We start from the raw sequence: 23,765 nt of genomic DNA, 5'->3' as shown, positions 1-23,765 counted from the left end.
CTTCTGTTTGAACTTCTCCTTTTATATTTTGTGTCTGCAGAACTTCCTGAACAATTTCCAGACAGCCAAAGAGGCTCTGAGTGCTGCCACTGCCCAGGCTGCAGAAAAGGCTGCGACAAGTGTGAAAGATCTTGCCCAGAGGAGTTTTCGAGTTTCTATCAATATTGATTTGAAAGCACCAGTTATAGTCATCCCACAGTCTTCCATTTCCACCAGTGCAGTAGTGGCAGATCTTGGGTTAATCAGAGTTCAGAATCAGTTCAGTCTGGTATCAGTTGAAGACTGCGTAAACCCTCCAGTAATTGACAGGATGGATGTGCAGCTAACAAAGCTTAAGCTTTCTAGGTATACTCTTTCAATTATCATGGATTTAAATATTATTTAATATTTTCCATGAAATTTTATGATTTCTGAAATCTATACCCAACATACTCCTATTGCACAGAACAGTTTTTTTATATCAACTTTTTCTTTTGAAAAATCTCAAACCTATAGAAATTGCAAAAATAGTATTATGAACGTGCCCATAATTCTTTACCTACATTCACCAATTGTTTACATTTGTTTTAACTCTATGTATATGCATATTATTAGAATTTAAAACATTATACAAATTTTTATTTTTTATAGAGTATAATGCACATATAACATTATATTAGTTTCAGGTATACAACATAATTATTCAATATTTATATATATTGCAAAGTGATCACTGTAAGTCTAGTTAACATCCATCACCACACAGTTACAAAAATTTTTTTCATGTGATGAGAACTTTTAAGATCTACTCTTTTAGCAACTTTCAAATATACAATACAGTGTTATTAACTATAGTCACCATTATGTCCCCAGGACTTATTTATTTTATAACTGGAAGTTGAAACATTTTTGCTAAACCACTTGAGAATAGACATCTTAGCTCTTTGCCCCTAAATACTTTAGCATATGTTTCCTAAGATCAAGGACATTTATCCTCTCACACAACCACAGTCAATGCAAATTCCACATAAATTCTGGAAATTTAACATTTACAAAATAATCTTATGTAATGTGCAGTCAATATTCAGATTTTACCAGTTGTTACAAGAATGTCTATTATAGCAATTTTTTTCTTAATCCAGCATCACATATAACATTTAATTGTGTCCTACACTACTGTGGGGGATTTCTATATTGATAGACATTTGTTCTGGAGTAGCTTTTCTTTCAGCCTTTCTCTGTCTTTCATGATGATGACAGTTCTGAAGAATACAGTCTAGTTGTTTCATGGAACAGCTCTCAATCTGATTTTGTCTGGTGATTCTTTATGATTTAATTGAACTTAACACATTTTGGGCAGGAATACTGTGTAAGTAATGATATATTGGTAGGTGTCCATACCAGAGGACACCTGAAAGTGTACATAATTCATTTTAAAGTGAATTTCTACCCCATCCGAAGAGAGTTAATTATCCTGAGTGAAAAAGGAATGATTATGAGGCAAGTCCAGAAAATATCCTTCCTGGTGAAGAGCTTTCTGAAACTCCTTAGGGAATGTAACTGTTCATCTTGCCATTTTTTTCTCTAATTTCTGTACCAATGCACATATCAGTTTTTGAACAACTGTATTTAATGATTTCCAACGTATCGTCAACAATTATGAATTTCTTTTTAAAATTTATTGTTTGTCACCTATCTTCTGTTTAAAGAAAAAAGTTTTCTTTATAGGTGAGTCATTTATAAATTATATATCATATATTTTAATCTGTCCCTGCTAATGTAGTATAGATTAAGTTCACTATAGACTGAGTTTAGAAAACACTCATATAGCATCGTTTCAAATCAATGTTTAGAGCATCAACTTTTGACTTTGTTTTTTTTTTAATGATATATTGCATTTCTCCCCTATGTTTATGCATGTATATCAATTGTATTTTTATTAGGACAGTGATCCAGCCTGGCATCTCCCATCCTGATATTCAGCTGTTGCACCCAATTAACTTGGAGTTTTCTGTAAATCGGAATCTAGCGGCATCTTGGTACCACAAGGTTCCTGTTGTGGAAATTAAAGGACATCTTGAGACAATGAATGTAAGTATGTGAGTGAAAAAAACTTTGCTTTTAAAATTTTAGACTCTGAAGCCATTTCAGTATAAATCCAAATAAAATGTAGAATTTTTTATTGATGGATGTATGATGTTGTCCAACAAGATCTTTATTATTTTTAGTAGATTTTAATCTTCAGTTAAGTGTTACTTAACTTTTAAATTTGCTCTATGTACATAATAGCAGAGATCTTTATGTCAGTTATTATATTACATCTCATTTATCAGTATATTATATTACATCTCATTTTACATATTGTATATACATACATTTTAGGGATATCTAAGTCCAACAAAGATAATTATAGCACTGAAGGAAATGCCTGTTTTTTATATTGAAGATTACCTTTTTATTTCATTCAGATTGTTATTGTTTGAAACGTGGAATTTATGTGTTCTCTTAATTTGTCGCTTTTTAAAAAATGATCATATTTCTTGAATTATGAACTTTCACTAAAGATCTTATAAGTTAAGTAGACGGAACCGATATGGACTCATATATCACATTGTTTTTCTCTAAGTTCTTTCTTTGAAAATAAAAATTTTAACATGTAATGAGTAGTGAAATACTTGAATATGAATATATAATTTTTCTGTCAGTGTTAAGATTATTCTATTTTTAATGTTTTGTTATTTTCTGTATTAAAATTACTGCATTTTAAAATGAAATATATTTATCTTTTCTTTTAATGTTTTGTAGGTTAGTCTAAATCAAGAAGATCTTAATCTTTTATTTAAAATACTAGCAGAAAATCTTGGTGAGGCTACTGAAGACCTGAATAAAGTGAAACCAAGAATACAACAGACAGGTAAGAGGCTGACAGTAGGTGGCATAATACATGTGTCTATTTATTTTACGATTTAGTAGGGGAGACAGACATTAAAAATTCCATATGTATTTTTGTAAATGATATTTATTTGTAAATATAAATTTACAAATTGAGATTTGTATTATTTAGAAAAGATGCTACTGCATAAAACCATAGTTTAGTTTTTAGTTAAACAAATAGTCAGTTACAATTTCAGACTTTTTCTAAGTTGCATAATTTAGGAGGAGGCCATAAAGGAGAGTTTCAGATCAATGGTTGATTCCTGGAATAATTACTGAATTTGCATGTATAGAAGAAAACATTTTAGGTTGGCACTAGGCCATGGTAGCATACTTGTTCTGATTTTTAAATAAGGGTTAGTAGTAAAAATCTGTAATAATTGAAATAGTTGGTAAATTTTCATTCAGCAAAGATACTGAAAAAAATTGTACTTCAATAAAAATGCAAAGAGAATTTAAATTATTAATTACAATGGCCTTTTTGACTGAAAGGCAAAGTAACTGCCAGACTTGTTTTTTTTAAGCTGTTTTTTGTGTATGCATATACGCATACATGTATATCATCTTAATTTTTTTAAACAAATGGTACCATCTTCCATGTGTGTATATATGTGTATGTATGTGTATGTTTGTGTATTTCTGCACTTTGCTATTTTTTAATTGACAGTAGATCTTGGTGGTCATTTGATATCTTCTTATATCTATCTGTACATTATAGAACTGTCTCGTTCTTTTTAATGGCTGCCTGGTATTAAACTCTGTGGAAGTATTATAATTTATTTAGAAAGTTCCTGTTGATGGACTTTTCAAGTTGTCTTCAGTCTTTCACTCTTAACTTGTTGCACTGAATGTCTTTGTACATACACTTTTACACATACATATATATGTATAGGGGAAATACCAAGACTGTCAATTTAAAAGTATTTAATTAACATTAAATTAAATGAATAATTTAATTAATACATTTAATAAAATCATGTCAATTTTGACAGATCTTGCCAATTGCCCTCCATAGAACTTGTACTAATTTTGCACTCCTACCAGGTTTTTTTTTATATATACTTTTTCTAACATAATATATTATCAGATTTTTAAATTTTTGCCAGTTTGCTAAGTGAAAAATGGTATCTCACTGTATTTTTTAATTTTAAAAAACTTGTTTAGCTGAAACTAATATGTTATATGTCACTTAGATCTCAATTAAAACAAAAATAAATAAAAGCAAAACTAGGAAAAAAGCCCTTTTTTTACTGTATGTTAATTTATACAGTAAAATGTACGTATCTTAAGTGTACAGTTCAGTGAATTTTTACATATGGCTACACCAGTATAATCATCATGATTAAGATATAGAACATTTCCAGCATAGCACCACAGAAGGTCTTCCTATGCTCCTTCCCAGTCAGTACCAAATGCCCACGTTACCCCCAAATCCACCCAGAATTAACTACTGTAGTTACTTGTAATTCCATGGATTAGTTTTGCTTCTTTGTGAATTTCATATGAATGGAATCATATAGAATTTACTCTTTAGTTTTTGACTTCCTTCATTCAACATTCTGTTTGTGAGATTCATGCATGTTGTTCTATGTATCAGTAGTTTGTTCTTTTTATCCTTGTACCATATTCATTATATGACTGTATCAAAATTTTATTTTATCTGTTCTACATTTGATGAACATTTGGGTTGTTTCCAGCTTTTGAATACCATGGATAAAATTGTCATGAATGTTATTGTAAATATCGTTTGGCATAGTTATATATATGACTTAGTAGACTTACTGGGTCATATGTAAGCTTATGTTTAGTTTCAGTAATTTATTCCAAATTATACCAAACAGATTTTCAAGTGGTTGTACCAGTTTACCTTCCTATAAGCAATGTATGAGTTGTTTCATTCCTACCAGTTTTTGATATTGTCAATCTTTTAAAATTTAGCTGTCCTAGAGGATATACAGTGGTATCTCTATGGTTTTCATTTGTTCCCTGATTATTAATTAAATTGAAAATCTTTTCATATGCTTATTTGCCATTTGGATATCCTCTTTTGTGACATGAATATTCAAGGCTATTGACCATTATTTTTATTGAGATATTTGTCTATTTTCTTTTTGTATAAATCCCTTGGATTTCTTTTTTTTTTTTTTTTTTTTAAGATTTTGTCTGTTTTCTAATTGATATATAGGAGTTCTTTATTAATTTTGGATATAAGCTCTTTGCTGCTTATGTGTGCTATATGTATATATGTGTTGGTATATGTGTAGAAATATCTTTCCCTCTCTATGGTTTGCCTTTTAACTATTTTAATGGCGTGTGAATAGAATTAATTTTTGTGAATTCCAAAATACCATTTTTAAAAATCATCAGTGCTTTTTATTTCCTATTTGAAAACTTTGCTTATTCTAGGAATTGTTTTATAAAAGCAAAGTATTTGCTGGAAGTATTTCCCCCATGTCACATTATATTTGGAATAGTGCTTCGAATAGGTGGTAGTTAAGAAACCTTGCCCTATGTATGCATTGCTTTCTCAAAGGTAATAATAGCAGTGGTTTTCTGTCTGGATTTCTGATGTAGTTTACACTTGGCGAGGTACTGAATCTATAGGAACTTCAGTTAGCTCATCTGTAAAATGAGGGTAATAAAGTTTTTATCTCAAATGGTTGTTATAAGAATTAAATGAGACAATCCATCTAAAACCCTTAGTACAGTGTCTAGCACAGAGGCAAGCATTTAGCAAGTGACAGCTATTAGGTTGGTGCAAAAGTAATTGTGGTTTAAAAGGTTAAAAATAATTGCGAAAACCACAATTACTTTTACACCAACCTAATAGTTTTGTGTATTATAGTTTAGAAAGCAATTTCAGAGTATGTGAATTTTAGGACACCATCATATTTATATAGCTTTACTTTTGCTTCTGGTATGGCATAAGAAGCTCTAAACACCACCCCGTGGTTTTTTCTTTGCTAGCCTTAACTTTTGTTATCCTCTTCATGATTTAACCATAAAAAAAACTCCATTCTGTTTGCAAAATATCTCAGGATGTTACCTCTCTGTGTTTTCCACAGCCTTCTCTCTTTTTTCCTGGACTGTCTCCTCTGTGTGAGGAGTTCCTTCAGCTCTACTTGAATGATAACTTCCCTGTTACTTTTTTCTTGACCTCCCCATAACAATGTCATGCCTACTTCTGTGCTTTCTGTGCATTTTATTTAGAGAGTCTATTAACATTTGTCCACTTAATATGATTAAGTGTAGCCTGCTTATTTTATTTGTTTTTATCTTAAATGTATGTCTCTTCTATTAAGGTATGAGCTTTCTAAAGGCTGGAGCTGTGTATTACTGATTTGTGGATTTTCAGTACCTGCACCAGGTCCAGAGTACTCATATAAGTCCTCAATCAGTATTTGTGGAAGAAATGTGTGAATAGAAATGAATGAATTTCTTTTAAACACCTCTAGGTGAAATTAAAGAGCCACTTGAAATCTCTGCCTCACAAGATGTGCATAATTCACAAGGTACTTTAACAGCTGGAGTAGAAGAAATTAGATCTGTAGACATCATTAATATGCTGCTGAATTTTGAAATCAAAGAGGTTTGTAATTTTCATCTGTTTTTATAAAGTAAGATGAATAAATAATGGACACTTAGAATTACCTCCACTAAAATAAACTTGTAGATTATTGATAATGGATGAAAAAAATCTTACATAGGCTATTTATAATTTGTATGTAGCACTAGTGTTTTACATTTTGAGAGTTTGTTAAAGATGAGTTATATTTGAGGGATATAATATTTCATAGGGAAAATGATAGCATGTCCTCTAACATGCTTCCCAAATGATTTTAGGACAGTTGGAATGTGGCTTGCTTTTGATTTTATGTAGGAAAGGCAGGAAAGGAAAACAGAGATAGAGTAATCCTTTGCAAATTTAAACACCCTTAAGAGAGTAAAACACAATATGTGTACAGTTTAAAAATGTTCCATTACCACTATCTGCTTTTCATCTGCAGAATCTTGAGGGAAAATTAAATTTATTTTCCTCTTTTGTATGCACACACTTAACAGGTATTCATTGCATGTGCTAAATGTAGGATGCAGAGGTAAAAGGCATAGACTCTGAACTCTAACAAGAAAACAAACAATTAAAATTTTTGTTAGTGCTCCCATTAAAGACGTGCCCAGTAGAGCTCGTGGCAATGATGGTAGGGAGAGGGGCGTCTAAGCAGTCTGGGTGGGGCAGGGAAGATTTCCTGGAGAAAGCGACATTTGAGCTGAGTTTTTAAAGAAGAGTAAGATGCATCCTGAGAAAAGGGGACCAGGAAAGGGGCTGGGACAAGGTTGAAAGAGGAGCAGGCATAAAGATGTGAGTATGTTAGAAAGCATAGTGGATACAGGGACATGTAAGAACTTCCTCCAAAATCTCTTCATCATTAAATAGTTGTATAAAGGTTATATTCTTTTCCCTGAGCTAAAAATAATAAACTTTTAATAATAATTAATAATAAACAAATGAGTTCTACCTTTTGATTTGAAATGCAAGTTTTGAAACTAACTTCTTTCATGTTAAACTTCTGCTGTTTTTCTGGTTAATATTTAGAGTTAAGATTTTTAAGCTTTGATAATTGAAACATTGATAGATGAATCATTCTATTTGCAAATGGGTTTCATTAACATATCTACATAGAAAATATATAAGTTCTTTTTAATATCATTTGTAATTTGTACTATTACAGTTCCCTTTCCTAGGGAGAGTGATTGAGGTAGGGGAAAGCAATTTACACTCTCTGTCTTAGGCTGGTATTTGTCATTACCTGAAGATGTTTTCGGTTGTCATCATCTGGGTAAAGGAAGCTACTGGCAACCAATGGGTAGAGGCCAGTGATGCCACTAAACATTCTATTGTGCACAGAACTGCTCCCCACTATAAAGAATTATCTAGCCCAAATGTCAGTGGTGTCAAGATTGAAAACCCTTGCCTTAGGAGTACTATAAAAATTAACCATTTATCTTACGGCCTTTCAGATGAAAGGCCATCAGACTAGGACTTCTGGGAATTAGGTAGACTTACTTATTTTTTTTAACTTTACCTTGAGAACTACTAGAACATAGTGGCAGTGCTTTAAAAGTCTGAAGGAGTAAATGTGCCTTGCAAAATAAATAGTACTAAGCAATTTCTAGGAACAAGTAGAAGTAAACATCTTTACATTGTGTGAAATTTGGGGTTATTAAGTTGTTGATTTGTCTTCATTGTACATAGTGAAATTATTTGTGGTAATGCTGGTGCTTTTTTTCTAGGTTGTGATTACTTTGATGAAAAAAGCAGAAAAGAAAGGAAGGCCTTTATATGAACTAAATGTGTTCCAGCTTGGAGTGGAAGCTAGAGTAAAAACCTATGACCTAACAGCTGAAGCTTATCTAAAAAAAATTAGTATGCGATGTTTTGAGTTTACTGGTAAGTATGAAGTATAGTCTGTGTAAATTATCCATGTAATAGGCATATAGTCCCTACTTTTTAATCAACATTAAGCATGTTTATTAGTGGCACCATAATTTAGTTTAAATTTGTTACATTAATACAAAGGAATTTTATATATAAAAATTTATCTATGTAGTTATTTATCATAAATAAGATTATACCTAAGTATATCTATATTTAGCATGAAATCGAATGTATCTAAAAGAAAATGAAGCGCATTTGTCTTCAACGTCTACACATAACACTACAGTACATATAAAAGACAACATTTCATAATAATTATACTGTGAAAACTGATATATTAGGAAATTAGAACCGATGTACAATACCCAGGTATACAGTCCAGGGGCCCTTTTTAAAAACGTGAGTACATTTAATAGGAAGTAACTTTTTGCTTGTTTTTTATTTGTTTTTGAATTACATCAGTGGTTTTTTATTTGTTTTTGATGGCATTGATATATATATGTAAACATAAAAATTAAACACTACAGAAATGTATAGAGGAATAATTTAACATCATCTTGTAGTCACACTCTCTTAACCCCAATAAATACTAAGTTATTCGTCAGCGAGCATCCTCAATTTTTCATATTCACTTTGTAAATTGGATCAAGCCAACTTTTAAAGTTGCTATGGGTGTTTAAAGTTTACAGGAACTCTTTGGGGTAACTTGAAGTGAAGCAAATTTATATGGAGAATAATCCCTAGTTTATGTATTTTATAGCTTTGTTTTTTAACATATTCTGATTTATTGAAATGACTTATGCCAGTAGTACCAAATGTTACAACAGTTGTAATTGGCTGGTACTGGTTTTTTTTTTTTAATGAAATTAATTTTTTTTCAAATTCAATTTTATTGAGGTATGATTTATATGCAATAACATTCACTCTTTTGGTGTACAACTATGAGTTTTGGCAAACATACATTTGTATAAATGACTGGTTTGTTTCTAAAATACGTTTGAAATGTTTAAAAGACTTGATGGATTTACCCTCTTTTTTTCTCTTTTAGACTCTAAAGGAGAGCCTCTTCACATTATTAACTCTTCTAATATAACTGATCAACACCTTCTGAAAATGTTATTGACAAAGGTACCTAGTTTTATTTCTAGGATTCTTTAGTATATGAAGTTACGCAGTTCCCTCATATTTAATATTTCAATTTTTATCCCCGAAAATCTTTTATTCTAAAACTGGTTAATTATAGTGAGTTTTGCAAGCAACTGACAGTCCAGGATAATCTCATAACCTTCTGAGTTACCGTATGTTTTTGAATAAGTGGGAGCATATAAAGTTCCATTATAATTCAAAGCAAAGTTTGTTATGATCTGGGTATACTAGCATTCTCCTCTGCTTTTAGCATTTGAGTTTTGCTTCTGTAGAATCTGAGAAATGCTTATGTGGTGTATTTTTTTGGCATGGTCTTCTTTGCCTTTAAGAAATACAGTATTTTCATAGCATACTTGGAAAAGTAAAGAATATATATAATTTTTAGTGTTTGTAACCCAGTGGTTTTATCCTCCATTATTTGTAGGCAGACAGTGATGGACCAGAATTTAAAACCATTCATGACAATACCAAACAGAGACTGAAGGTAAATCTTTTCTAATTTACTATAAGGCTGAGTTATGTTAATGAATAAATCCAGCTTCATAGCCATCTTCAGTTGTGTGATTGTAAATTCTAAAATTAAAATAACAGTGGCAATAATAATAATAGATATAATCTTGTAGCTAAATATATTAATAATTGATATAGAGTTGAAATAAAATTCTTAAAAGAGGTGATTTGATTTCTTACAAGATTATTTGTTTCTCAAATATGAATTAATGATTACTTGTTGAATACATAAATAATGTACTATTTAAGGAAATTTTGTTCACTATGGTTATTTGGCATAGCATTGATGGAAGCATGAAACATTTGAATTATATATTGATTTTAGGATGAGAATAAATTTAAGAACAAAGCTAAAAGCATGACTCAGTATAGACATTGTCCAGTCTGTGTTGTCTGTATAGAGCATACATAGTCTATCTTGGAACTATATTAATGTGACTGAATTAAGGCCTGATAATACTTCCTATAGCTTTACTTAAAACCGATCAAGCTCTGTTGAGGTTCAAATACAGTAAAGATTGATAACTGTAATAGTTCTTTCTTAAAAAATACAAAAGGTCCTTAATTGAACTATTCTTGTGCTGCTTGTGTATGTTGAAGCTTAACATAAAAATGTTACCATATCTGAAATCTACCTTTCTAATTGTTTATTATCTTAGGTTTCATTTTCATCCTTAGACTTAGTACTTCATTTGGAAGCTTTACTGTCCCTTATGAGTTTTTTATCATCTGCTGTTCCATCCTCTGAACCCTCTGAGAAGGAATCTGAGCTGAAACCACTTGTGGGAGAATCCAGAAGTATCATTGTCAAAGCTGGTAATTAACTTTTGAGTCATGGTCTCATACTTTCTGTCTGAACTTTAATCATATAATAATTTGTATTTTCAAGCTAAGACACATATTTAGCTCTTTAATGTTACAGCTGCTCTGACAGATTAGGTTAGTGTCAAAGCAAATTTTATTCTTAACGGTGTTACAGGGTAATTTAGGGAGGGATTTTAAATAAATGTTTAATATTAATCATGTATTTATATTTGACTTCACTGTCTAGCTTTTACATTAAATAAAGTTATATGTACTTTGCAGCCTTTAGTGAAAGTGAGAAAGGACGAAATTAAAATATGAATACAATCATGCACAGTAACAAAGGTCCAGTCAGTCAGTCAGGAAAACCTCCTTGGTGCTCAACAATTTTAAGTGCTTCCTAGGGCACAAAAGGAAGAATCTCATGGAAGAGACAGACTCACTTTGGTCTCTAACCAAAACTGTATTTAAATCACATGCGGATGTGGACACATGTTCCTCAAGCGTGTGACTTGTGCTATGAAATATTAGATGTGATGTATCCTGAGTGAAGAACTGTTTTTCAGCCAAATATCATTTTAATGATTTTTCTTTCTTATCATATGATGTTAATATCTAACATCCAGTACATTACCTGTTTGAGTTACATCTATATTACTAGCATCTTTAAAGTGTAAAACTGTTAGTAATTGATCTGATTCAAGGATCAGCATTTTTCTTTTAACTAGGGAGCAGAGCAATGCTTTTGTTATAAACTCGAGTAAAAAAGTTTTACTTTCTTTTTCTTTAATGTAGTTGTTACATTAATTACTATTTATGGAAATATTTGTATAATACGTACATGCACACATGCACACACACACATAATTGAATAAATGAAAAAGCAGTGTTTAAGTTCACAATAAACTACAAGGAAATTATCCAAAGAAACAGTCTTCCAATTATGCTCTATAGTTGGTTTTTATGGTTTGTTCATGCTATTTTAAATCGTAAGGAAGAAAAACCCATTATCATCTTAGTGGTTAAGGACTGATGTCCCCAGGCTTTTACAGCTTTATGGGAAAAGATCTGTTTTCCTCAAGCAAAATAGATCTCTAAGAAAATATATCTTAAATTTATCAGTTTGGACCTGGACTATAGTAGGTTAACAGAATCCATTTGATTGTGATTCTTATACACATACACACACATTATAAAATATTTTTTGTGTATTTTTTTAAACTTTAGCCCTTTATGTTCATTTCTCATAGAATTCATAGAATTTATTTTATGATTTTTCATGGAGAAACAGGATACAATCTAGAGAAATTGATTCTACAGTTAATATGTATTTATGTGTCATAATTAATTGCATTTTATTAATTATCACTATTTCAGTTTTTCATGAAATATTCTTTTATCTAATATATGATATGAAAAGGAATAAAATTATAAAAATTTGGGGGGTGGCTGGTTAGCTCAGTTGGTTAGAGCATGGTGCTAATAATACCACAGTTGCCGGTTCCATTCCCACATGGGCCACTGTGAGCTGCGCCCTCCTTAAACAAACAAACAAACAAATAAATACATAAATAAATAATAAAGTGTGCCATAAATCATTCTCCATCATGACAATGTTCTGTGTCACACTTCGCTTCTGGTATACAGCAATTTCTGTCAAATAAAAAACATTACCTTATTTCCTGGAACCGGATCTGGCACAGTGTGACTTCTGGATCTTCCCCAGAAGTCAAAATGATCATGAAAGATACACATTTAAAAGAAATAAAAATAAAAATTTGGCCCCCAAAGAATTCTAGAATTCTATTACAGAGGATTTCTTTTCCCAGAAGAAAAATCATAATAAAGTTTCTGTCTAGCAAATTGTACTGTCAAGGTGCTATTAAAGGCTACCTTTATTGTTAATTTGGAAGGGAACATGCTAGTTTTTATCTGATTGGCATTTGAAAATTGATTCAAAATTTATGTTAATTACATGTAATCTTTTTTTTTAACAGTATTTTTTTTTTTTTTTAACTTTCAAATTTATTTTAAGTGTGTTTTTCCAGGACCCATCAGTTCCAAGTCAAGTAGTTGTTTCAATCTAGTTGTGGAGGGCGCAGCTCACACTGGCCAATGCAGGGATCGAACTGGCAACCCTGGTGTTACGAACATCATGCTCTAAACCAGCTGAGCTAACCGGCTCCCCCAATTACATGTAATCTTAATGGAGGGCCTTTTGGTTCTTCATAGTTCATAATGTACTGTTATGTTAGTGAATTTGAGATTATTTTGTCTTACATATATTATCTTTGCAGTTTGCTAATCACAGGGTTTCTGTTACCTTTTAGTATCCAGCAATACTCCGGAAAATGATGTGTTTGATTTAAAGATTATAGCTGAATTAAATTCATTTAATGTCTTGGTCTGTGATCAGAAGTGTAACGTTGCAGATATTAGAATACACGGTGAGTAATTATTCCTTAACGTAAGTAATTCTGTTTCTTTACATAGACCTCTAAGGAGAATGAGCTTGTGAATGGTAGATTTCTCATAAGTCATCTTTTGATTTACTTATATTGAAGACTTATACAGATTTTTCAAAGATATACTTTGAAATGTTAGTAAATTTATTATTATGATTCATGGCTGACACGAGACATTATGTATTTAAAGAATTTCAGAATTAGGCTTAACCTCTTATGTTCTGTTTGCATTTTCAGAATAATGTAACTTTAAACTGTTCAGTGAATATCATGATAACATTTCGCTGAGTAAAGAAAATGTTATTATCCTTATTGTCCTTGTGTTTTGTGTATATATAGCATCAGGAAAAGAAGTTTCTAAAATAAATTTTACAAGCTTTACCCACTGTCAGCTTGATACAAGGGTGAATTCAGATTATACCATGGATTCCGAAGCCAGCCTGCCAAGGTTCAAATATTGGCTCTAACACTTAGTGGCTGACCTTGATCAAATTAGTTAATCTTTTTGTGCCTGTGTTTCCTTTTCTGTAAAATGAAAATATGTATAATAATTATTCATGGCATTGTTGTGAGGATTAAGTTTACATGTTTACATATATTTAGAAAGTGCCTGATACATAGTAAATAGTTAAAGGTTTAAAAATCAGTTCCATTGAACAAATATAACTAAGTATCTATTTTATGGATGGCATGGTAATGGTTTGGGTCATTAGTGGGTCTTAGCTGCAGGCATGCTGTACTAAGGAGCAGTTTTAGAAATCATGCTTGTAGAAATGATGAGAATGACAAAATTTTTTTGGAGAGAAGTTTTAGAAGATTGTATTTTAGATACAATTTATTATTAAAAAAATAACAGGTATTCATCAAATTATATTCATGTATGCTTAGTTATCAGAGCAATAATTTTCAGGAGATAATTTTTATGGGATGATTATTCAACAAACATTGTGTGTCTTCTTAAATTACCACTTCCAATCTTGCCAATGTATAGGATATTTGTATTTGGAAACCTGTGAGTAATTTTCTTTGAAATTTGGTTTCTTTTGTTTTGAAATTTTTACAACTTTAATGTAACAGATGTCTGTAGCACTTAAAGATATTATAATCTTTCTTAGCTATCTATACATACATAGAAGTCGATACCTTTAATAAGTCTAATAGTGAATAGTTTTTGTTCATTCTATACCTTGGTACTGTATTATTGGATTTAAATACCACTAAATTGGTTCACTTGGATTGGGTAGAAAATTTGTCAATGTTATATTTCCCACAGGAATGGATGCCTCTATTTCTGTGAAGCCAAAGCAGACTGACATGTTTGCCAGACTTAAGGATATAATAGTTACGAATGTTGATTTGCTGTCCATTCACAAAAAGGTATTTAAAAATAGGTTTCTATATTGAAATTTTTTTGTTTCTTTGGGCTTGAGATGCCTTTATTCATCTGTTCAATATATATTTATTAATTGTGTATCATGTGTCAGGTACTTTGTTAGGGATTTGACATGAATAGCGTCATAGTTTGCTTTCACATTGTATATAGCCCAGGTGATTTGTATGTTATTTCTGACCAATTAATTAGGTGATTGATATGTCCATTGGTAAAATGATTTTTATGGGCATAGGAAAAATGTATTGCCAAATATTATGTTTTGAACTAATAATTTGTTGAAAGTTGATTTTAAACGGCGCTTCATATATCAAGGATTCTGTAATAAGGAAACTTATTAATAATACAGTAATACAGCTGTTTTAATGTAATAACCAGTTAATTTAATGCTTTTAGGCTGTCTCTATTTTGGGAGATGAAGTCTTTAGGTTCCAAATGACTCTTTATCCAGATGCCACAGAAGGAAAGGCCTATGCCAATATGTCTAAAGTAGATGGCAAACTTAGTCTCAAAGTGGGTTGTATTCAGATTGTTTATGTTCATAAATTCTTCATGTCTCTTTTGGTAAGTTTATTTAAAAAATACATTTATTTTTCATTGAGGACTAAATATCTTTGTCTATAACATCTGAACCTAGTCAAAATCTTTACTAATAGGATGGTATGATAAACACCCAAATGCTGAACAGAATATTATAGTTAAGGAAATCTTTTGCATGATGGATAATCAAATGAATTTTTGTTATTATTTTTGAACATACAAATTATCATGCTGTACATTTCCATATTTATATATTTTAAAAGTACTGTTTAAAAATTTTAGGGTATTTTAGTGTTATTTGTTTTATGAAATACGCTCAAAGGTATTGAACTAAAAGAATTTTTTAAGGAGCTTATCAGGCATTTGAAAGACTAATATTGGAACTTACTGCTTTTGATTATAACTGTGACCAATAAGGCCATTAAAGTCTTTTATTTACATGTAAGTGTTGTGGGCTAAAGAGTTTAAATTTGCCTATGCCTCTTAGCAGGGACATAAATCAAAGCTTACAGGTCATGGACTTCTACCTAAACAAACAATTCTGTTTTATTTTTCTGGAAAGTAATTCATTTGGAGTGGGGGAGTTTAAGTTGCTTTCTATTACTAACAGATGAGCATTAAGAATATTACTTCTAAGAATGATCTTCATTGGGAAAAAGTGAAAATTGAGATGAAGTACATCTTACTCTAAATAAAGAAGTTTTGATTCTTATTAATGATTGCAAGATTGTAGACATTTAAGCATCTTCTACTTGAGTATACTTTAAAAAATCTTCATAAATAAGCTTAGAAACCTTAGTTTCTAAGAATAAACTTTATTCCTGTGATCAAGAGGTATAGAATTGAACATACTTTTGGAGATGTAAAGTGCTCTCCTCCAACTTTTTATTTAATTTTGAATTTAAAATGACCAACATTCATGAGTGAAAAGGAGATTTAAAAAATCGTTACCAAAATCTATCGTAAGAACCAAATAATTCTGAAATATATAAAATGAAAGTTAAAGGATTTTTCTTTCCTACAAGTTACTGTTAATATTTCAGAGCATGTCTTTCTAGACTTTGCTGTCTCCACACAATCGTAAAAAACATCTCTTTTATATTACCTTTTTATTTAGTTTTTCTTTTTAAAGTAAATAATTTTTAAAGGTTTTCCTTTTTAAAATGAATCCTGTTTTGAGGGAACTCTAAATATCAGTCTCTTCCAACAGAACTTCCTCAACAATTTCCAAACTGCCAAAGAAGCTTTGAGTGCAGCTACAGTACAGGCTGCAGAGAGAGCTGCTTCCAGTATGAAAGACTTGGCTCAAAAGAGTTTCCGCCTTTTGATGGATATCAATTTGAAAGCACCAGTTATTATCATTCCTCAGTCTTCAGTATCATCTAATGCTGTCATAGCAGATCTGGGTTTAATCAGAGTTGAAAACAAATTTAGTTTAGTTCCTATGGAACATTATTCTCTTCCCCCAGTCATTGACAAAATGAACATCCAACTCACTCAATTAAAGCTCTCCAGGTATAAATATATACTTCCATTGTGTATTACTTAGTGTAAATAGAATTTTCATACTTTTTGTCAGGGGTAACATACTCTAATGATTTGTGGTTCTCATTCCTTTTTTTCCCTAATTATGAAGTCTTGACTGTTGGTGTTTGGTCAGTGGTTAATAGCAGTGTACCTCATAGAATCTGTATTTTTTTTCTTTCTAGGTTTATAATGTGATTTTTTTTCCATTTTATAAACATTTCCTATTATAAAGTTCCAAGTTATTCAATAATACTTAATTTAGATTTATTTTTATTATTATTTTTGCTTTGCACATAACTATTTTCTGTAGATGGGAGAAAACTTCTTAAAATGTAATAAAATTTAAGATTTATTTCTTATTTGTGCACTTTGTCACATTTGGGAATTCTCAGTGAAGTATATAAAAGGTTATTGAGTCCCAGTGGGGTAGTGCTGGCTATGTTGAATGACAAGAGTATTTATTTGGTTGTACAAATGGTTGTGGGCAGGCAAGCTAGAAATGACAAGTATGATATGTTTGCTTAACTTCTGGGTTTGGTGAATTTTTCCCTTTGAGTTTGGAGAAATACCAGTAACAAAACTAAGGCCTAAGTAGACTATCACTTTCTTTGTCCTCCATTTTTAGGAGGATGTAGCATTTATTTGTATAACATTGTGCTAGTTGTTTATATTGAATACTTCTTGTAAAAACTAGTTAATAATGCAATAGACATACTTTGTGAAATTTGTCTTTGAAGTCAGCATTATAAAGGCTTTGTTTTAGGTAGCTCTGTGTGTAAACTTGATTTGTTCTGATTCAGTTGGTTTGTGAAGAGAAGCATGTTCTAAAAGAATTTTGATATAAGCTTTCAATGTTTAGGACAATCCTATGTGGAAACTGTTACATAATATGATAGTCTTCATTTTAAAATATAATTTCAAAAATACAAAATAAATTCTTGTTTATCTTTCAGAACTATCTTGCAGGATGGCTTGCCAAAACATGACATTGAAATTTTAAAACCAGTCAACATGCTTTTGTCTATACAGCGAAATTTAGCAGCAGCATGGTATGTGCAAATTCCAGGGATGGAGATAAAAGGAAAACTAAAACCTATGCAGGTAAGTATATACATATAAAATGTATGAAAATTGCTAGATAGGCTTTTATCATTGACCATAGTGCAGTTCTAGTGTACATCAGAAGTGATGATATATTAAAAAGGAATACTTTGTTAACTGCAAATGAAGTCATTCTAGTTTCCCACACTTTTCTTTGTTTCATTTTAGTTAAATATTTGGTAAAGCCAGCAAGAAGTCTGAGATAAAACCTTTTGGAGTCTACTGAAAATATTAGTAATTTTGGAAAATTCTAATGTTTTAAGGCAGTTAAATTGTAGGACAGTATAAAACGATATTTAACTACTACATTCAAAGCACTTTAGTAGTATTTTTAATGTATAAAAGCACTCTTTTAATTAGAAAAGTAGACATTTAAATAGTGAATATATTTATTTGATAAGCATATAATTAAAGAAAAAGTTTTAATTGTGTAGTTAGTACGTCATGTGTAGACTCACAGGAAAGGATGATACTGGTCGAAGATAGTCATGGCTGTGTAGGAATCCTATGATTCTTGTGCCCCTGTGTGTGAAATTGTTGAAGCCAAACAGTAAGGAATAGGGTATGTGAGAGAGTGACTAAACAAATAGTGTGAGAAAAACAAATAAAAACTTAGTAATTTAATGATTTTGGATATTTGTGATTATTTCAGTGTTAGTTCTGAGATAAAATAGAAAGGGTGAAAGGAGATGAGTTCTGCTAGGGAAGAAGTGAAAACTGAAGTTTGTTGTAGAAATGTCCCTGTGTGGAATACGAGTTGATATATTATATGAGGAAGAGTGTCTCTTTAGGGTATTCAGAGAGATTTCTCTATTCCTGAGTTTGGGACTCTTAATTCCTCCCTTACTATTAAGAGATTAGATCTCAAGACTAATATTTGTCCCATTTCCCTTCCTTTCAAAGATTGTATGGATACAGTTTTGCTGAAAGCAAAAGTAAAATCTAAATGTCTGTCAATAGGAGAATGTCGATCAAATTATGGTATATTCATACCTTGGACATTATAAAGTAGATAAAGTGAATGAACTAGAACTATGCAAAGGGAAAATGGGTATATCTTAAACATAAAAATGAAAAAAAAAAGAGTTGCAAAATGATAGTACAGTCTTTGTTATTTCAAATTTTGCAACAGGACATTTGGCAATGCTGTATATTGTTTATAGGGGAATGTGATAGTGGTAAATGTAAGAAAGCATTCATGGAAAGAATAATTCTCTAATTCAGGATAGTGTCTTTCTCTGGGGAGGAGAGGAGAAGGGTATGGGAACTCAGAGAAGTAAACATGGGGCTTCAACCATGTCCATATTGGGGGAAAAAAGATCTGAAGCAAATGCAGGAACTTGTTCAGATTTGACAAAGCTAGATGGTAAGTACAGTGGGGGAGGATTATAGTATTCTCTATGCTTTTCCTTTATGCTTTAAGTATTTTAAAAGAAACAAGAAAAAAAGTAACATCCAACAGTTTGGCATCAAAGCGTGGTCATCACTTTAAAAGGACCCCCATTAAATCAAGAATGGAGCCATAGTTGATACAGTCTCCACTGCCTATTTTGACAGAGATCCAGGCCTCTGTAAACACCTGCTCATAGGTCAGAATCTGTATAGTTTTACTGAGTCTGGAGTGCAGCTAAGAAAGGGTATCAGGTAGGTGACATCAACAAGTTGTTTTGGGTAGATCAGTGTGACAGTTCTTCAAGAACCGTGGGGCTGCTTCTCAAATCGTCGTTCAGACTTACTGAAGGTCAGTTTAAGTATATGATAACAGTTGCTCTTTTCACCCACTGGAAACCAAAGATGGTGGTAAAGTTAGCTGCTCTTCAGGCAGCTGTGATATCTTGGTTGGTATCACAAGTGGGAATGAATACATAAGCAAGTTCTAGGGAGTTAAAGTGACATCTTCTATCTGAGGACTGAGGCTTGGGACAAACAAATCCCTAGTTACTGTCTCTGGGTAAAAGATCTCCCCGTTTTTACTTAGGCTGGGAATCAGGCAATTTCCCTGGTGATAGTGGCTTTTTTGGGGAACAAGGCGATTGGAGGAAAAGGTGCTGTGAATGCATGCATACTTGTGTGAATTTGTGTTTAAATACTTGAAACAGGCCTTTTGGACCACTCTATGTATGGGGAAAATGTACAAAAGATAGAAGGATTAAAAGGTTTAATGGATCTTAACAGACTCGTTGATTCTGCTTCATGCTCTGCAGCCACCTATGAGGAAGAGGATATTATTCCTATTTTAAAGATTAAGAAACTTGAGTTAAGGAAGTTAAGAAATTTGGCTAACAACACAGCTTGAAAGTGGTAGAATTGATACAGATCTGCCTGACTCAAAAGCTTTGCTTTCTTTTTCCCACATATCCCCTTTTATAAAGGTAGGAGATGAACAAGATACTCCTTTCCTGGTCTGTGTTTTGGCTTTTAAAAATTCTTTGTAGATGCAGTTGTTGTTCTTCTAAGAGGTATTATTCTTGATAAGTTAGACAAGTGTTTTATGTATGTTCAGATGCATATGTACTGAGGATAAGAGCTACATTATAGGAGAGCATCTTCTTACTTCATGGTGGAGTCCAGAATCTGAACAGCACTCTTCCTGTGTTGACTTTGGAGGGCAGTAAATAATAATGTGGAGGAAGGAGCTGGTCGTGGGTGAGAAGAGAGAGGCAGAATGGAGATGAGGAGCTAAGGGGAGGGGGGAGGCAGAGAATGATAACAGTAATGCAGAAGAGTTACGAAGTGCCAGAGGCAGGGGCTTGGGTACGGGTAGAGGCAGAAGTGTGTTTACACAAATGAGGACTGTCTCACACTATACAAGATGAGATACTTCTCTCCTGGTATTTGTGGTCCTAACTCCCTTTTTTTCAAAGTTAGATGAATAGTTGATTTGAGGAACCATAAATTAAGACCTAAATATGATAGTCTGCATTTTTTATTACTTTATATTATCAACCACTTACCGTTGGTTTCTAGGTTGCTCTCAGTGCAGATGATTTAACAGTTTTAATGAAAATTTTGCTGGAAAATCTTGGAGAAGCTTCTTCACAGCCAAGCCCTACACAATCCACCCAAGAGGCTGTCAGAGTAAGAAAAGATGTTCTGAGTGGACCTGACCATCTCAAAGGTATTGATGAAGATTTTTGCTTTGATTATGGAGAAAAATGAGCATTAATGCCATGTTTAGTGTTTTTTCAGTTGTCCAGCACAATGTGGTATAAACGGAGTCAGTATCGTATTATGTACTGTGGGAAGTGGCTGGGTGTGGGGCCGCCTTGAAGCTCCCAGGGGTAAGAGGTGTGCTCGTTGTCTGCTCTAAGGGCAGGGGCCACCTGTTGTTGCCTGCATGATGTATGTTTGCCCTTGACTTGTAAAAGCTGGATTTGCTGAACTCAGGAGGCACTGAGGTGGTATACCTTGAAACGAAAAGCAAACTAGACATGCAGTATAGTAAGGTCTCTAAATAATTAAGAGAGAAAAGGGCCTTGGTATCATACTCAGATGACTGGCCCATGAGAAAGGAAGGTTTTCTTGTATAGTAACAGCTTTACTTACCTGGCTTTATTGGAGAATGATGTGGTCAGATATAAGGAAATTTTCCAGATTATTAAAATTGAATCTTTAAAAAAAAATTGAATCTTTTAAAAGCACTGAACCTTTTTAAATTTAGTCATTTTTAGAAGATGATTTTTCTAACATATGGGGTTCCTTGTTGTTTTACTAAACGGTTATATAGAATATAATTTCACTTTTTTCATCATTTTAAGTCATCGATGTGAATAGTATAAGCTGTTACTGCTGACAGCAAGCTATAAAATTGCCGATTAATAATGTCATACCAAAACTGCTTCTGCTATCGTTGGGATCGTTCTGTTTTGAGATCACAAAACAAATGATTAAAGTAGTTTGCGAAATAAGGTTTTTGGTTCAGGTGGATAGTTATGAGTGTTCCATGAGCTTGGGGAGGCCAGCATCTTCTCCCCAGGTTGGTTTCATGCCTCTTTGTGGACAAATGCTACTAGATAACTAGGCTGTTGCTGTGGTTAGACAAGAACTATGTACAGATGAATAAACTATGGAAGGCAAGCTTTACTTGATTAATGGTCTCATGTTTAGCCGTGGTCAATTTGTGTATCTGGTTATGGCTATTTGGTTAATGTAGTACTTGGGAAAACTTCTGAGTTCAGATGAAAGCTGCAAAAATGGTGAAGATTGGAATATAAGTTATTTTCAGAAAAGTAAAGAAAAAAACCCCAGCGTTTTCCAATTTGGAGAAGCCACTATGTGGTTAAAGTTATTCAGTGTTTGCTGTTATAGTAACTTTAAGAACAGACTTTACTATAAATGTCCAAATAATAGAATCAATCTCCAGAATAGATTGTAGAATCACTTTGTAAGAGTTATTGAAAGCAATGTCAATTTTTATCTGTCTAAAAAATTTCTGCCTAAAGATGAGGGAAAAGATTAAATTATCTCTTGAAGTCTGTTTCACCTCAGAATTCCAAAGGCTCCCTGCCCCACATTATATTTGAGTTCTGTTTGACTCTGCTGTTGAATTGTAGTCTGTTCTTCTTATAAAGATAATGGGTTGGGTGATTTGGTAATTAAAGACAGTGAGATGCCTACTGTGCTAGTGGAGAATCCGTTACTGACTAGCTGTCTGTTCTAGGACAAAATATTTTACTTTTCTGCGCTTCCAGTTTCATAATCTCTTGGGAATAGTTTGTAACCAGTTAGATGAAATGCTTTGATAATTATAAACTACTCTGTAATAACTAGTCTTTCTGTGGAAGGGCTTTTTAAAAAATGTTGTCTTGATATTCTTTTCATGGCCCTCTTTTTTTTGGTTTGTTTTAAATGTAGATGATCTGCCTCTGTCACTTTGACCTATACTAAATATATATGGAATAAGTCATTACTATTTTTATTAATTATCTCATAATATGATTTAAAGAATTCTAAAGAGTATGGTATAAATTTAGAATTAAACATTATTACCCCAGCTTTTAAAATACTTGTAAAATTATATACCTACTTAAAAGCATTTTAATTTTTATATTTATGTTTGAACCGTCAGAACAAGATTCGGCAGAATCAAAGCTTTCTGTGGACCAGAATGTCACTCTCCAATTTGACTTTCACTTTGAATCTCTTTCTATTGTCCTTTATAACAATGGTATCAGCCAGGTATGTAGTAAATTTCTGTATTTAGAAATAAATCCTCAACTCTTGATACTCTGTTTTAGAATACTGGCATTTTTTTGATGTGGCTATTCATTAAAAAAATAAATATGTCTATGAAATTCTATTTGGACTACAGAGTATACATTGGTCTTGCTCTCTGGTCTTTACTTTGTTAAAGGAAAAGTTTTATTTTTTTCCAGATAACATTAGCACTAAAACATTTAGATCCATCGCTAGTAGAAGAATCTTGTATATGAGTGATTAATTACATGCACAATTTTATTACGTAGCTGGATATATATACATCTATAACTATTTAAGGAGAATAATAGTGGCTTTTGAACCTTAGAGGATTATTTTTAAATTCATGGTTATCCATGATACATAAGCATTAATTATGTTTCTATTAAGTAAATTTTATATGTAGTAGATATGTATTCAGGGTACTGATAATTGAAGAACCAAGGTCAAGTACCAGAATGATTTGAACTAAATAATGTACTGGTGGTAGTTGAGAAAGATATTTTTTATTATGTAGATAGTGTCTTTTAATAAATATTTTTGGTTATATCAATAAATTATGTCATGTAGTAGTCATGATACATATGTCATATGATACTCATAATTTGTATTAATACCCATAATATTTGGTGATTATGGGTATTATATCTGTTATTAATATCCATTTATATGTTATCTTACATTTCATATTTTTTTCTAAAAACTGTACAATATTCATACATTATCATTGTTGAAC

General features: G+C 31.9%; 1 protein-coding gene across 5 annotated transcripts in view; it reads left to right on the top strand.

Moving 5' to 3' along the window:
• The window catches only part of VPS13C (vacuolar protein sorting 13 homolog C), a 170,011-nt gene that overhangs the window by 83,933 nt on the left and 62,313 nt on the right, over nt 1–23,765 (top strand). For all 5 annotated transcript variants that reach the window (XR_016020863.1, XM_088797257.1, XM_088797256.1 and 2 more), the window contains 15 exons: nt 41–345; nt 1,923–2,070; nt 2,785–2,893; nt 6,369–6,502; nt 8,206–8,362; nt 9,399–9,478; nt 9,921–9,980; nt 10,666–10,822; nt 13,141–13,257; nt 14,549–14,652; nt 15,062–15,229; nt 16,416–16,720; nt 17,686–17,833; nt 20,801–20,951; nt 22,902–23,011. Coding sequence is in view for 4 of the 5 variants with exons in the window: in XM_088797257.1 (XP_088653383.1) it covers nt 41–345; nt 1,923–2,070; nt 2,785–2,893; nt 6,369–6,502; nt 8,206–8,362; nt 9,399–9,478; nt 9,921–9,980; nt 10,666–10,822; nt 13,141–13,257; nt 14,549–14,652; nt 15,062–15,229; nt 16,416–16,720; nt 17,686–17,833; nt 20,801–20,951; nt 22,902–23,011 (2,253 nt within the window). In the remaining variant the exon portion in view is untranslated. The remainder of the gene's footprint in view (nt 1–40; nt 346–1,922; nt 2,071–2,784; nt 2,894–6,368; nt 6,503–8,205; nt 8,363–9,398; nt 9,479–9,920; nt 9,981–10,665; nt 10,823–13,140; nt 13,258–14,548; nt 14,653–15,061; nt 15,230–16,415; nt 16,721–17,685; nt 17,834–20,800; nt 20,952–22,901; nt 23,012–23,765) is intronic.

Source organism: Rhinolophus sinicus, chromosome 3 (genome assembly GCF_057876585.1).
Source record: "Rhinolophus sinicus isolate RSI-liver-muscle chromosome 3, RSI-T2T, whole genome shotgun sequence".
Classification (NCBI taxonomy): Eukaryota; Metazoa; Chordata; class Mammalia; order Chiroptera; family Rhinolophidae; genus Rhinolophus; species Rhinolophus sinicus.
This window is presented reverse-complemented; position numbering and strand designations above follow the sequence as displayed.